This window comes from Eschscholzia californica, unplaced genomic scaffold, assembly GCF_041429995.1.
Source record: "Eschscholzia californica isolate CP2 unplaced genomic scaffold, dmEscCali1.0.p SCAF_4, whole genome shotgun sequence".
Taxonomy (NCBI): Eukaryota; Viridiplantae; Streptophyta; class Magnoliopsida; order Ranunculales; family Papaveraceae; genus Eschscholzia; species Eschscholzia californica.
The window spans coordinates 11450128-11464851 of NW_028238461.1; the positions used below are offsets into that span (position 1 = coordinate 11450128).

A 14724-nucleotide genomic window follows, 5' to 3' on the forward strand; every position below is an offset into this window, starting at 1 on the left:
TATTGCAGTTACATCAGGTTGGAAACTTACTCAATTAGATGTTAAAAATGTCTTCTTGAATGGTCTTCTTAATGAGGAAGTGTATATGACTCAGCCAACCGGTTTTATTAATACTATTCCTGATCATGTTTGCAAATTAAACAAGGCGTTGTACGGGTTAAAACAAACTCCCAGGGCCTGGTTCCATAGATTTATATCATATCTTCGTGAAATAGGTTTCATTGCCTCGAAGTCAGATTACTCTTTATTCATTTATCAAACGTCATCTTCAATTACAATCCTATTATTGTACGAGATGATATATTGGTTACAGGTTCAGATTCAAGCGTTATACCAGATTCGGTAGATCGTTTTCATACCCAATTCTCTATGAAGAACCTGGGAGAGCTTCATCACTTCCTCGGAATAGAGATTAACAGTTCTAACTTGGGGATCACATTGACTCAAACAAGATACACACTTGAACTACTTGATAAAATTGATTTACTCAATTCCAAGCCCGTGAGCACTCCTAGTCTCGTTGGTAAGAAAATATCGATTACAGAAGGAAAATTCTTTGATAATGCAACTTTATATCGTTCATTGGTTGGGGGTTTACAATACTTATCGCTCACTCGTCCAGATATCAGTTAGTCTATCAATCAAGTTTGCCAATATATGCACTCACCAACGGACATTCACTTTGCAGCGGTAAAACATATCTTCTGCTACCTAAAAGCTACGTTGGGTCGAGGTTTATTCTTCGAGAATGATAATCCTCCCATTTTTCAAAATTCCCATTCACAACTTGTAGCATCTTCTGATGCCGATTGGGTCGGTGATCCTGATACTCGTCGATCTATTTCAGGTAATTGTATCTTTTCTGGGTCTCACTTAATTCAATGGGCTTCTAAGAAACAACCAACCGTGTCACGATCAAGTACAGAAGCTGAATATAGAGCCATGGCCATAACAACTGCTGAAATTGCTTGAATTCAATTTTTACTTCGTGATTTGGGAGTACCAATGAACAATGCTCCCATTCTTTATTGTGATAATGTAAGTGCAACTTACATGGCTCACAATTCCATTCTTCACTCACGAACCAAACATATGGATCTTGATTATCATTTTGTCCGTGAGAGGGTTATAAGAGGTGCTTTACATGTTAAATACATTCCAACGTGAAATCAAATAGCTGATATTTTTACGAAAGGGTTAGTGAAGGCTCATCATCAAGTATTATGTTCCAAACTCTCCCTCTGGGATCCGAAGGTTGAGCTTGAGGGAGGGTGATAGAGTATATCCACTCGATTTTAGTATATGAAAGAATATACTATGCAATATATTGATTCGGTATAATATCCTAGGTATATTTCATGTAATATCCTCAGTAATCCTGTAATATTGTATGTAATATTGTTTGTAATATTGTTTGTAATATTGTTTGTAATATTCCTTGTAATATTCCTTTTGAATACTATATAGTGGAACCCCCACCAATGATTATGGTATGGGAGAATTTCACATTTTCAATTAAGGACTTAGATCTTCTTCCTTTATATGTTCAAGAATAATGAAGATTGTAGTTTAGCTCCTGTAAGTGGTTATGTTTTTTAAACATAGTGTTTTTGTTTTATGATCTTTAAATTATTTTTTATTTTAATATTGGGTCAATAGAGTCGTGTACCCCAATTAAAGATAGGTCAAATACGTAGTATCCTTGACTTACATTAGTCCTAATAATGTTTGTCCATATATTAGCCACCGTTGAAAATAACAAGCCACTGAGGGAAATAAAAAGGTAGAATAATTGAGTAATAGGAAGGCCAGCTAAGTATAGTCCAAAAAAAATTGGATTGCAAGATTTGAACCTATAGTACCTTGGATCAAATACACAACCTTTAAGCTAAAAGTTCATTTTGGTAAAGAAACATGCACTAAAGATTTGTGCTATTAGAATTAGCATACATAGTATGGGCCAAGTATGATTGAGTTTATCAAGCAGAGTGAATGGTGTTCGGAATTACATAAAGAGGGTTTTTCTTATTGACAGTAAGACCAAAGGCTTCCGACATGTCTAAATCCGCATAGTTTTCACTAGCAGGCAGTTCCCAGTTGAACGAGTGCAAGAGGTTGGCAAGAGTAAGCTCCACAACAGCAAGACCGAACGATATTCCTGGGCACCCCCTCCGTCCTGATCCAAAGGGAATCAATTGAAACTCTTGGCCTTTAATATCGATTGGGTTCTCAATAAATCTTTCCGGACGAAATTCTTCTGCATACTCCCATACTTTGGGATCCCTCTGAATTGCCCATACATTAACGTAGACTCTTGCGTTTGAAGGAATATCATAACCAGTTATCTTTGTACTCTTAGTGGGCTCTCTTGGAATCAGGGTTGGTACAGGAGAATGTAATCTTAAGCTCTCTTTAATAATACATTTCAAGTAGACCATTTTGTTAATGTCTTCCTCTTCTACTTTTGGTTTCTTTCCAACAACTCTCCTTATTTCTTCTTGTGCTTTTTTCATCATTTTTGGGTTCTTTATGAGCTCTGCCATCGCCCATTCCAGTACTGTTGATGTTGTATCACTTCCACCGACGAACATGTCCTGATAATTGATGTTTCAAAAGACAGAAGAAATTAAACATGTAGTTAGCAGATTTATAGAACTGAAGGATATTTTAGTAAGTGATGGATTGCTCAAAGAATACTCTAGCTTACCAATATTATTGCTTTGATGTTATCTCGTGTGAGATTCGAGTTTGTTTTTTGAACATCAAGAAGAATATCTATCAAATCCTTTTTGTCTACTTCTTGTTGGTCATTAATTTGAATCTCTTGTGATGATTTATGAAGGAGATGTGCATCTATTACTTTGTCGAAGAAGGTATCGAGTTCTTGGGAGGTTTTCTTGAGCTTCCTAGTTAACCCTGTAAGAACATCCATCCATCCTAATGATGGGAAGTAGTCTTCAAAACTAAAAACACCAAATAGCCGCATCACCTCCCTAGACAATTCACCAAATCTGTTCTCATGAGCTCCTTCATACTTAGCACCAAAAGCACACCTCGAAACTATGGTATTAGAAAGAGTTAAAAATATTTCACTAAGATTGACTTTTTCTTTCGCCGTGGATGAACGAGTAATCTTCTGAATCACAAGGGCAACTTCTTCTACTCTAACAAATTTGAAAGACTCCACTCTCTTAAGGCTTAAGAGCTCAAGAACACAAATCTTTCGAACTTGCCTCCAATATTCACCATATGGAGCGAAACCAATGTCGATGCATCCATAAAGGAGCGCTTTAGCAGCTGTCGTAGCAGGCCTATTAGCAAAGACAAGGTCTTGGTTCTTGGTTATCTCGGCGGCTATCTCAGGGGACGAAACTATCAAAGCTGGAACCCGGCCCAAGTGCAAAAGCATGAGAGGTCCATGCTTTTGAGACAAATCTCGAAGAGATCGGTGAACCAGTGTACCTAGCTGATGCAGGTTTCCGATGATTGGAAACTTGGGTGGAGAAGGTGGCGGGTTGTCTTTTTGGAAGGATGCTCCATGGAGGAGCTTAACCAAAATGAGAACAGAGAAGATGAGAATAATAGCAAGACAGAATGGATGCAATAATAGTTCTTGTTGAACTACCTTTAACCAGTTTAGCCCTAAAATAAGTGATGATAGACTCATGACAATATTTGCTTAAAATGGTTTGGTACTTATGATCAATGATTTTATATGACTACTTATATAACCAATCAAATTTGGGGTAAGACCTTAAAATATAGTATATTATAAGATCATCAGTATCTTGCCCAAAATAAGTAAATAAATAAATAGTAGTCCCAAGGATGCGAGAATATACTATTGTTTAGCTAAATAACAGGTCCTATCTCAAAAGTATTGGTTATTAGGGTGAGTAAGCGAGAAAATAGATAGTATGAGCTATCAAAAGATGAAGAAAAAATGTTGTCTGAGTGAACATGCATTTTCAGCACAATGAAGAGAGAAAAGAAAAAGCACAAATAGGAAGATAACGCCCAGAAAAAGGATGAAAAATAAAAAGGCTAAATGACCCCCTCAGAGCATCTCCAATGCAACACTCAAACTCCAAATCTTAGAGTGCCACATGAGATTTTTTTAGAGTTTTTCTTTAAAATCAATCTCCAATGCAAAACTTAGCATGAATCTCTAAAGTGACGTGTCAAGATTCATTTTAGAGATCCTTAAGAGGGCACTCTATTCACATAAGCAAATCAATTAATTTTAAACCAAAATATAGACTTTTAGAGTTTCTCTTGAGTGTTGCATTGGAGATGGTTTTGAAATAGAGTGTCTCTAAATGACCAAATAGAAAAGAGACCATTTAGAGATCCATTTTTTACACTTGACACATAAGGTTTTTAAAGTTTTTCTTAAGGCCCCATGCTGCTTATGTTTTTTTTTTTTTGGGGCAAAAAAGAAGCATCATATCTATTAGATTCTACTGCGTCACTGAGGCTGATTTGTTACATATAGAATATACAAAAAAAAAAAATGATATGAGTTGGAGTTGTTGAAACTTACTACACACATCAAAAATGCTAATTGGTCTGAAAATGGAGGGGGACCAAAGCAATGAAGTTGATGTGATCTGCTACTATTGGTCCAAACAAGTGGAAAAGAAATTGTCTGGCCCAATGAGATAGATGATCAAATTAACTTTCGAGTTGTTGTCGGCTTCCATTTTCGAGTCAAATGGCATTTGGTATTACGTATATATGATTAGACTTATACATGTTAAATATGAGCTTTTTTTTTTGTAAAATAAATCTTTACCTTCGGAAATTAAATTTGCATTATTGTCTTTTATCACTTTTTTTTTTGGAACCTTTTTTTATCACTCTTAACTTCACACGAAATCTATTTTTTGAATGCATCTGCAAAGAGCTGGAACACTGAAGAACTCAGCCCTAATTAAGAGTGGACCCAACAGTTATGGGTGTTCAAATATTTGGGAACCCAATCACTAGCCAGTGTGCTAAAGGGGGTCCCTTGGCTGGCTCCCCAAGAAGTTGGGAGCCTTTTGGGAGAGGTTAGGAACCTGTAATATTTTCTTAGTTCTTAAAACATCAAAGCTAGATATTGAACTATACAATGCACCAGATTCTCCTTTAGTGCTTCATTCCTTCCTTATACTTCTTGGGTTGATTTAGTTCGTTTTCATATCTTGTTTTGTTTGTCCTAATCTATCTCAAGTCAGACTTTAAATTCTATCTAGGTGCATGCTATTAGTATTAACCTTCTAATTTTTATTTTCAATCTGTCTATATTACCTGTTTAGTTGTGTTTTACTTGATCTAGCTTCTCCATATCCTTGTTTCCATTTCTATGGTACCTGACATTTCTTGCGTCATGAATCAATCTTTCCTCTTGAAATTATTTGATAATTACAACTCTTGGTTCATGACTTCGAATTCCTCCTTTTCCGGCACCGATGACGATCGTATATGGGACTTGGATGATAAGACACGTGCCCATCTCAAGGCCCCCTGCTGCTTCCTGGAGTCACATGTACGTTATCTTGCCCTCCAGGTGGTCATCTACACTTATTGGGCCTTCTTTTGATTTCTGGGCCCAGGTACATTTCAGACTGTCGAGCCCAGTTAGTCCACCACTTGGGCGCTACCTTTAACCCAGGAAAGTTTAGTGGGATCTGGTCTCTATTCCTTTTGGGTATGCCCTTTGATCCAGGCAAATTAATTTCAATGATGCTGATCAGATTGCTTCGAACACCTGCTATGTTGCTTAGCTTTGTTATATGGGACTCACCGCTGATCAGACCTTGCCCTGTATTTTCCTATGGATGCCTAATGTTACCCTCTTTTCCCTGCTCTTGTCACCACAATTATACCTACTACGTTATTCTCTTGATAGTCATATCTATCTACTTTTCCATCATTACTTTCGTGCGGTTCCGTGTCAGCTTTGAAATTCTTACTTCAAGTGTTGATGCGCTCCCTAACCTTTCGTTACTTCGGTGCAATACTTTTGTGTCAGCTTTGAAATTCTTACTTCAAGGGTTGACGTGATCCCAAGTCCAGGAGTTTACTCTTTGATCTTGCTATCGGGATCTAGAAAATTTATGGTCTCTTTATTGAGACGTCTGGGGGATAACCTCTCTATCACTCTTTGTCTCTACGGAGAATTGAGTTTTCACAGTTTGGTACGAGATTCGACGGTCAAGAGATATCACATGTTTCGTTATTTGTGTGCTTACAGTGCTTTCCAGTTACGGTCGTTATTCAAGGGAGCTCATATTGAGTTACGTGTTAGGCAACGAAGTTCTGAGAAGATCTATATTGCGGCTTTTTCTTTAGTCGCGAAAGTTACAAATGGGAGTGTTTGCTTAAATTTGTTATTGTTACCTTTTCACTCTGATGTTGTATCTTGTCTTCTCTTTCTGTAAACTATGAGTTATAAATAATACGATGTTTACAGATTTAAAAAAAAAAAATCAAAAAGTCTATAGAGAGATTCTTGAAGAATCATAATAGGAGGATAATTTAAAAACTCAAAATTTGGGGTATAATAGAAACCAGATCCAAATCTAAATAATATTTGAAAAAATTCATTTTGTGAAAATACAATTTTACACCCAAATCAACATAAAAACATTTTAGAAAATTCTTAAACAAATCTTAGTTTTCTCTCAACAATTTTGTAAATTTCGGAACAAATTTATTTTTGCTCAAAAATGTTTCACATTTTGTCTTTTCCATTTGACAAACACAAACTGACACTAACAATTTGGCTAAAACATCTTTCGATTGTCATTTTAAAGAAAAAATGGTTTCCGCATTTTTTTGTTTTGTTTTTTACATAAACATTTAGATTAATACATGTTTTAATTTGTCTTTTGCAAAATTAAAATGTATGCATATTATCTTTTGTATTTGACAAATCTATTAACGGACAAATAATATTTTGCCTAATGTATTATATATGTTGTCAACAACATAATTATGTGTTCAACAAAAAAAAAACAACATAATTATGTATGTTGTCAACATTTTATAACTAGTCATGACATTATTTTATATGTTGTCAACAGTTTATAACAAAACAGTTTTATATGTCGTTAATAGTTGATAATAACATATTTATATACGTTGTAAACACGTAAAAAGGAGATTATGGAAAAATATGATTGTCTTCTTAACAAGATAATTATATATGTTGTCAAAAGTTTTAAAAGTGTTAAATCGAGTTTTTTTTACATTAATATTTTTGGTTGGGTTTTTTTTTTCTATTAGGGTATAGATCTTGGGGTTTTCACTAATAATTTCAATCATAATCATATGGACATTAAACTGTAAAAATTGATGAATCTGAAAAGGTTACAACAGAAGTTGACGACTGTCAAGTAATCGGTAAGACCAAGGTCGATCCACGAAGACAATTCGAAAATATATTTTATCTAAATTCGTAAATGCGAAACTTGTGATTTGAGCTATCAAAAGATGAAGAAAAAATGTTGTCTGAGTAATCGATATGTTCCCCTTACTCCAGTTGCCCTTAGGCCATGACAACAACCAAGGCAACTCGAAGCCCTACAAGGCAATTCGAAGGCCTCAGCTAACGAAACAACCAAGCATTAGCAGTGGAGAGATAACAACATAAAGATTGGAGCTTATAAACGAGCCGCCAACAAAAGAAGTCGTAGAACTGTGATGTACGTGAACTCAGTCAGATTGAAAGCATTCATTAGACGAGAAATTAGTGTATCGATTTTCGGTTACACCCTTTTCTCCTTATCATGGAAGTGACCATCAAATTGTTTATTCTATTTCAGAACTGCGATTGTTACTGGTTATGCTGTTGTTACTTTTCATTTTGTTTATGTTGTTGTTATTGGCATGTTAAATGCACTAATATCCTTATTCATCGTTTTGGTAGGATTTTTAACGGTTGGCGCAATGATGGATCCACACCGATTATAGATCTTGCTTGACTTTTTATTGCGTATGAAATCTCTCATGACCTACTTGTTATCTCTATTCTGTAAGTAGTTGAAATGCATTTAATCTTGACGATTAATTTAGTTTTTACTTTTTATGATATTGTACTCAATTAACAACGATCGATCTCTCGTGAAACATATTGACATTATCAAGTAGTTTGTTAGTTATCTCATAAAAAAGTAGTTTGTTAGTTAATTCAATTTGGTTTTAGTCATCTTGTCTATGTTGATATTGTTTAGTTTAAGTATATTGTGTTTGGGTTGAATGTTTGTGGTTTTGAAACAGAGAAATATGGTAAAAAGCAGCAAAATATTACTACTGGTTTTCAAGGTTTTTGTATATTTTTTTTTTCTTGAAAATAAACGTTTGTAACGGCCTTCTAAAATTATGGATGTTACAACTATTTCTTTTATAACGACCACTCCTTTCCAAAGTCGTTACATATGTGTTCCCGCCAACCATTCCTGTGCACTTTTTTATAAAGGTCGGAAATAGGAAAGCCGTTACAATAACACTTTTTATAACGGCCACTCCTTTCCAAAGTCGTTACGTATGTGTTTTCGCCAACCATTCCCGCACACTTTTTTATAACGGCCAAAACGAGGAAAGCCGTTACATAACGGCCTCCGCTCGTTACAAGTTAATAGCCACGGGTGTTCTTGTAACGGCTTTGGAATTCATTGTAAAGGACCACAACCGTTACAATAATTTTTTTTGTAACGACTTTTCCTTTGTTGTAACGGCTTCTAGCCGTTACAAATACTCAGTATTTTTGTAGTGGTTAAAACTTGTCAAATATAAGTACCCATGAAAAATTAGTCACATCTTGGGGGGGTAAATGCCCCCTACCTCTATTATTTATTTTTTGAAAAGAGGCATCTTATCTATTCTACTGCCTCACTGAGCCACTGAGGCTGATTTGTTACATATATAATATACAAAAATAAAAAAAATGAATCATATAAGTTGGAGTTGTTGAAACTTACCCATCAAAAATGCTGATTGGCCCGAAAATTGGGGTCGACTAAAGTCGTGAAATTGATGTGGTCTACTATCACAGGCCCGTGTGAAAAAAAAAAACCTGGTCCAATGGAAACATTAACTTTTGGGTCGTTGTCGGCTTCTAATTTCGGATCAAATGAAATTTGTCACCACATATACGATTTGACTTGTACACGTTAAATATGAGAATTTTCTTTGTAAAACAGATCCTTACCTACCAAATATTAAATTCTACTTTACTTTACACAAAATTTAGTTTTTGAATGCATTTACAAAGAGTTGGAACCCTGAAGAACACAACCCTCATTAAGAGTGGACCCAATAGTTGGGGTGTTCAAAATTTTGGGAACCCAATCACTAACTAGTGTGCTAAAGGGGGTCTCTTGGCTTGCTCCCCAAGAAGTTGGGAGCCTTTGGGAGATGCTAGGAGCATGTAACCTTTTCTTAATTCTTTAAAACATCAGAGCTAGATATTAAACTACACAATGCATCAGAAAGTCTACAGAGAGAAACTTGAAGAATCATAATCATATGATATGGACATTAAACTGTACAATTGATGAATCTTAAAAGGTTACAACACAAGTTTACGACCATCAAGTAATCGGTAAGACCGAGGTCAAGAAGACAATTCGAAAATCAATTTTTTTTCTAAATTCGTAAATACGAAACTTGGATTTTTGATTGATGAGAAACTGTGAATAAAAGAAACAAATAAGTAACTAAACCAAAGGCAATCATTATGAGGAAAATTGCAGAGTTTGGGTTTCACCATAAAGATTCATAAATACTTTTTTTTTTATGAGATAACATTCATAAATACTTATCTACCCATTAATAATTCCTTATCTATTTTATAACTCAATATTTCATATACTAATGTGGCGTGAAAATACCACATCTATATCACCTAACTTCGATGAGTTAGTTCATTTCGGGTTTTATATATCATAATGCATGTGTTTTTCTTGTTAGGTAGTTTATTTGGGGTTAAGAACTTGATTAGGAATAAAACGAAGCAATTCATAACATTTTCATCTCATGTGGAAGAGACCGGAAGAAAAGAACATCAGTAGTATTTTTGTCATTTTGATCAAAATCAGAGGTCAAATGATAAGTGGAGTCAATAGTGAGACCGACGGTGAAAACAAAGTTCGGACGGTAAAGTTATGAAAGAAAGAAGTTTAGGGGCATTTTTGTCTTCTCTGAAAATTAGAGATGTAGAGACGAGGATTAAGGCACCCCCTTGATTTATAAATGACAAAGAAAACCCAAAGCCCAATGAACAAAGAAATTTGTTTTTTGTGCACAAATCCACCCTTATTTCTTGGGGGTAATATGTATGCACCAACCAGGGAGGTATATATGCTAGCAAATCGTAAATGTAACAAAACTGTATGGTGTCTATTTATATTTCCAAACGAATAACTGAGATTTTTGCAACAAAGCATCTAACTGTTCTTAGAGCGATACACATCATTTTTAACATCTTATTTCTCGTGTACTAAATTCCAATAACCCATTTACATTGGAATACTGCGAGAGAATAAACCACACACTCCAAGACTCGTATAATATCTCGGATTTTGAAGAAAAGACACAACGGTTGAGATAAAAGCTCATTATTTTGGTAATGAAACAAACACTTAGGGGGGTAGTGGTTGGGGACATTGGGGGACATTTTCATGTCCCCCAATGTCCGTGTTATTGGTTGGGGACATTTGAAATGTCCCCAAATGTCCGTGTTATTGGTTGGGGACATTTCAAATGTCTCCAAATGTCCCCAAATGTCCGTGTTATTGGTTGGAGACATTTGAAATGTCTCCAAATGTCTGTGTTATTCGTTCGGGACACGAAATTAGGGACATTTCAAGACAAATTGTTTTTTGGGATATTTGGAGACATTTTAGTGTAAATTTGGAGAGCTTTTGGAGAGAAAATGTCTCTCAAAATATGGAAGACACTTGGGGACATTTAAGTAAGGAAGATAATAAAAATAATAATTATTACCAAATCATATTATAATAATATTATCTTATTATTATATTACTACATTATTGTATTATTATTATTACTATTATTATTATTATTATTATTATTATTATTATTATTATTATTATTATTATTATTATTATTATTATTATATATTTGAGTAAGGAAGGTAATAAAAATAATTATTATTATCAAATCATATTATTATAATATTATCTTATTATTATATTACTATATTATTGTATTATTATTACATTATATTATATTACATTATATTATATTATATTATATTACATTATATTATATTATATTATATTATATTATATTATATTATATTATATTATATTACATTATATTATATTATATTATATTACATTATATTATATTATATTACATTATATTATATTATATTATATTATATTATATTATATTACATTATATTATATTATATTATATTATATTATATTATATTATATTATATTATATTATATTATTATTATATTAATATTTAACTATATTAAATAATAAATATTTACCAATTGTCCATCAATGTCCACAGATATCTACAGATGTCTACGAAAGTCGAAAAATATATATTTGAAAATATTAATTAATTTTTTTTTATTTCATATGGTAAGACAGTAATAATATTAAAAATAATAAATATCAACTAAATATCTATCAATGTCCACAGATATTCACGGATGTCTACGAAAGTCGAAAAATATATTTTCAAAGTAGTAGGGCAAATTTATTTCGTATGATTAGACAATAATGATTACATTAAAATAATAAATGTCTACCAACTGCCATCAATGTTCTCAGATGTCCACAAAAGTCGAAAAATATATTATTGAAACATGAGTACAAATATATTATTTCATATGGTTTGACAATAATGATAATATTAAAATAATAAATGTCTATCAATTATCCTTCAATGATGAGATAATAATAATAATAATAATAATAATAATAATAATAATAATAATAATAATAATATCCACTACACATTTTGTCCATGGATTCAATATGTTGAAATGTCCCCAGGACATTTTGTCCATGAACCAAATGTCTTGAAATGTCTCTGAGACATTTTGTCTATGAATCAAATGTCCTGAAATGTCCATAAAGACATTTTGTCTACGGACAAATGTCCCGAAATGTCTTGAAATGTCTCTGGAACATTTTGTCTCTGAGTGTCCTCTAATATCCTGAACCACTACCCCCCCTAACATTTTCAGCCATTAGAACACGCCCAGACAGTGAATGAAAAATGATAGAAGCTACAGAGATTAGACCTACCCGGCCCAAACCTAAATAGAAATCAATTGTTCATCGAGAGTGAAAAATCCCATAGAGAGAGAGAGAGAGTTGACTTGAAAACAAAGACTATTGATTCCATGTAGGTCTGAACTAGACTATGATTTGTAGCCTCTTCTAGCCTTACTCATAGAGTCGTAGTGAATGGCCGAAAATGATTAAAAAACACTTATATCAAGGTAAGTGAAAGCTAGTTGGAACTGCATAGAGAGGGTTTTTTCTATTGACAGTGAGACCAAAGGCTTCAGTCATGTCTAGTTCCTCACAGTAGTTACCAGCTGGTAGTTCCCAATTGAACCAATACAAGAGATTGGCAAGAGCCAACTCCACAGCTGCGACACCAAACGACATCCCCGGGCACGCCCTCCGTCCGGATCCAAAGGGAATCAATTGAAACTCTTGGCCTTTAAAATCGATTGGGTTTTCTATAAATCTTTCAGGACGAAATTCTTCTGGATATTCCCATACCTTGGGATCTCTTTGAATTGCCCACACATTGATAAGTACTTTAGTATTTGAAGGAATATCATAACCTTCTATTTTGGTACTTTTCATGGACAATCTTGGAACCAAGGTTGGTGCTGGAGAATGTAACCTTAAGCTCTCTTTAACAACACATTTTAAGTAATCCATTTTGTTAATGTCTTCCTCTTCTACTTTTGACTTATTCCCAACAACTCTTCTTACTTCTTCTTGTGCCTTTTTCATCACCTTGGGGTTCTTTATGATATCTGCCATTGCCCATTCCATCACCGTTGCAGACGTATCACTTCCACCAACAAACGTATCCTGATAAACAATCATGTTTCAAATGATAAGAAAATTAAATTTGCAATTAACTTTATAGAAACGAAGAATATTTTAACTAGTGATGAATTATTCAAAGAGTACTATAGCTTACCAATATTATTGCTTTGATGTTATCTCGGGTGACATTCGAGTTAGTCTTTTGAACATCAAGAAGAATGTCTATCAAGCCTACTTTATGTACTTCTTCTTGGCCATTAATATACTCTTTTGATGATTTATGAAGGAGATGTTCATCAATTACTTTATCGAAGAAGATATCGAGTTCTTGAGAAGTCTTTTTGAGCTTCCTAGTTAATCCAGTAAGAACATCTACCCATCCAATTAATGGGAAGTAGTCCTCAAAACTAAAAGTCCCCAACAACTCCATCACCTCTCTAATTAATCTGTTCTCATCAGCTCCTTCATACTTGGTACCAAAAGCATACCTAGAAATTATGTTATTGGATAGAGTTAGTACTAATTCACTTAAATTAACTTGTTCTTTCTTCATAGACGAACCAGTAATCTTCTCGATCATAACGGCAACTTCTTCTTTTCTAACAAACTTGAAGGTCTCCACTCTCTTATGGTTAAAGAGATCGAGATCGCAAATTTTTCGAACTTGCTTCCAGTAATCACCATAAGGAGCAAAAGCAATGTCGGTGCGCCCATAAAGAAGAGCTTTAGAAGCTCTAGCAGGAGGCCTACTACAAAAGACAAGGTCTTGATTCTTTGTTATCTCAGCAGCTATTTCGACCGACGAAACTATTAAAGTTGGAACCTGACCCAATTGCAAGAGCATGATAGGTCCATGTTTCTGGGACAAATCTCTAAGAGACCTGTGTATCAAGGCACCTAGCTGATGAAGGTTTCCAATGATTGGAAACTTGGGTGGAGAAGGTGGTAGATTGAGTTTATCCTTAGAGGCTCTTTGGAGGAGCTTAATCAAAAGGAGAAGAGAGAAGATGAGAATAAGAGCAAAAGAGAAGGGATGCAACAATAGCTCTTGTTGGACTACCTTCAACCATTTTAGGTCTAAAAGAAGTGATGATAGACTCCTCATTGTTATTTTGTGAAGTTTAGTAGCATTTGTGATCTATTTATATAACTCTATATGGCTACTAGTATAGTGTCTTTCTTACGTGGCTAATAGGACAAGAAGCTAAATTGTGATTCTAATGACAATGTTGTCTCTTGTTGTATATGAGGGGGTATAGTAGCTGGTGAGTTTGGGTGGGACATGTATCATTCCTCTATAACTTACTATATAAACAGTTTGTTTAGAATGTTAATGGCATATAATAAGTATTTTCTGTCGTCTTTAACCAAAAAAAATGAAGTCAATCAAGTCGTTAATGATAAAAGAAAATAGTAAATAAATAAGAAGTCCTAACTATAAGTCAACTCTTTGGTTAATCATAAAAAAATCCTAATTTTAGTAAGTAAATGAAGTCAATTCGATCTTAATGATAAAAAAAATACCTTGTTTTAGAATACTAATTGTTTGGATGAATAACTGAGATAAAGTACTTAAAAGATATTGTAGTTTAATTTTCCACATGAGCAACACATATTTATAGGATGACTCACTTAATGATGGCCAGATGAAAATATATTTTAAGCATATTGTTTTTAATA

General features: G+C 33.9%; 2 protein-coding genes across 2 annotated transcripts; both read right to left on the reverse strand.

Moving 5' to 3' along the window:
- Nucleotides 1–1842: 1842 nt before the first annotated feature.
- LOC147542676 (cytochrome P450 71A1-like) lies at nt 1843–3700 on the reverse strand. Its single transcript, XM_086634527.1, has 2 exons — nt 2708–3700; nt 1843–2594 (listed from the first exon to the last, which is right to left on the reverse strand). The coding sequence occupies exons 1-2, from the start codon at nt 3665–3667 to the stop codon at nt 1980–1982; spliced, it is 1575 nt and encodes a 524-aa protein (XP_086490653.1). The 5' UTR covers nt 3668–3700; the 3' UTR covers nt 1843–1979.
- Nucleotides 3701–10461: 6761 nt separating this feature from the next.
- On the reverse strand, nt 10462–14326 carry LOC147542677 (cytochrome P450 71A1-like). The gene is made up of 3 exons (XM_086634528.1): nt 13199–14326; nt 12201–13086; nt 10462–10627 (listed from the first exon to the last, which is right to left on the reverse strand). Exons 1-2 carry the CDS (start codon nt 14147–14149, stop codon nt 12472–12474), a joined length of 1566 nt encoding a protein of 521 aa, XP_086490654.1. The 5' UTR covers nt 14150–14326; the 3' UTR covers nt 10462–10627; nt 12201–12471.
- Nucleotides 14327–14724: the final 398 nt, after the last annotated feature.

Coding starts and splice junctions, on each gene's coding strand:
- LOC147542676 (XM_086634527.1), bottom strand. CDS start 3,667: ATGAGTCTATCATCACTTATTTTAGGGCTAAACTGGTTAAAGGTAGTT. Junction 2,595..2,707: donor ACATCAAAGCAATAATATTG/GTAAGCTAGAGT, acceptor ATCAATTATCAG/GACATGTTCGTCGGTGGAAG.
- LOC147542677 (XM_086634528.1), bottom strand. CDS start 14,149: ATGAGGAGTCTATCATCACTTCTTTTAGACCTAAAATGGTTGAAGGTA. Junction 13,087..13,198: donor ACATCAAAGCAATAATATTG/GTAAGCTATAGT, acceptor ATTGTTTATCAG/GATACGTTTGTTGGTGGAAG.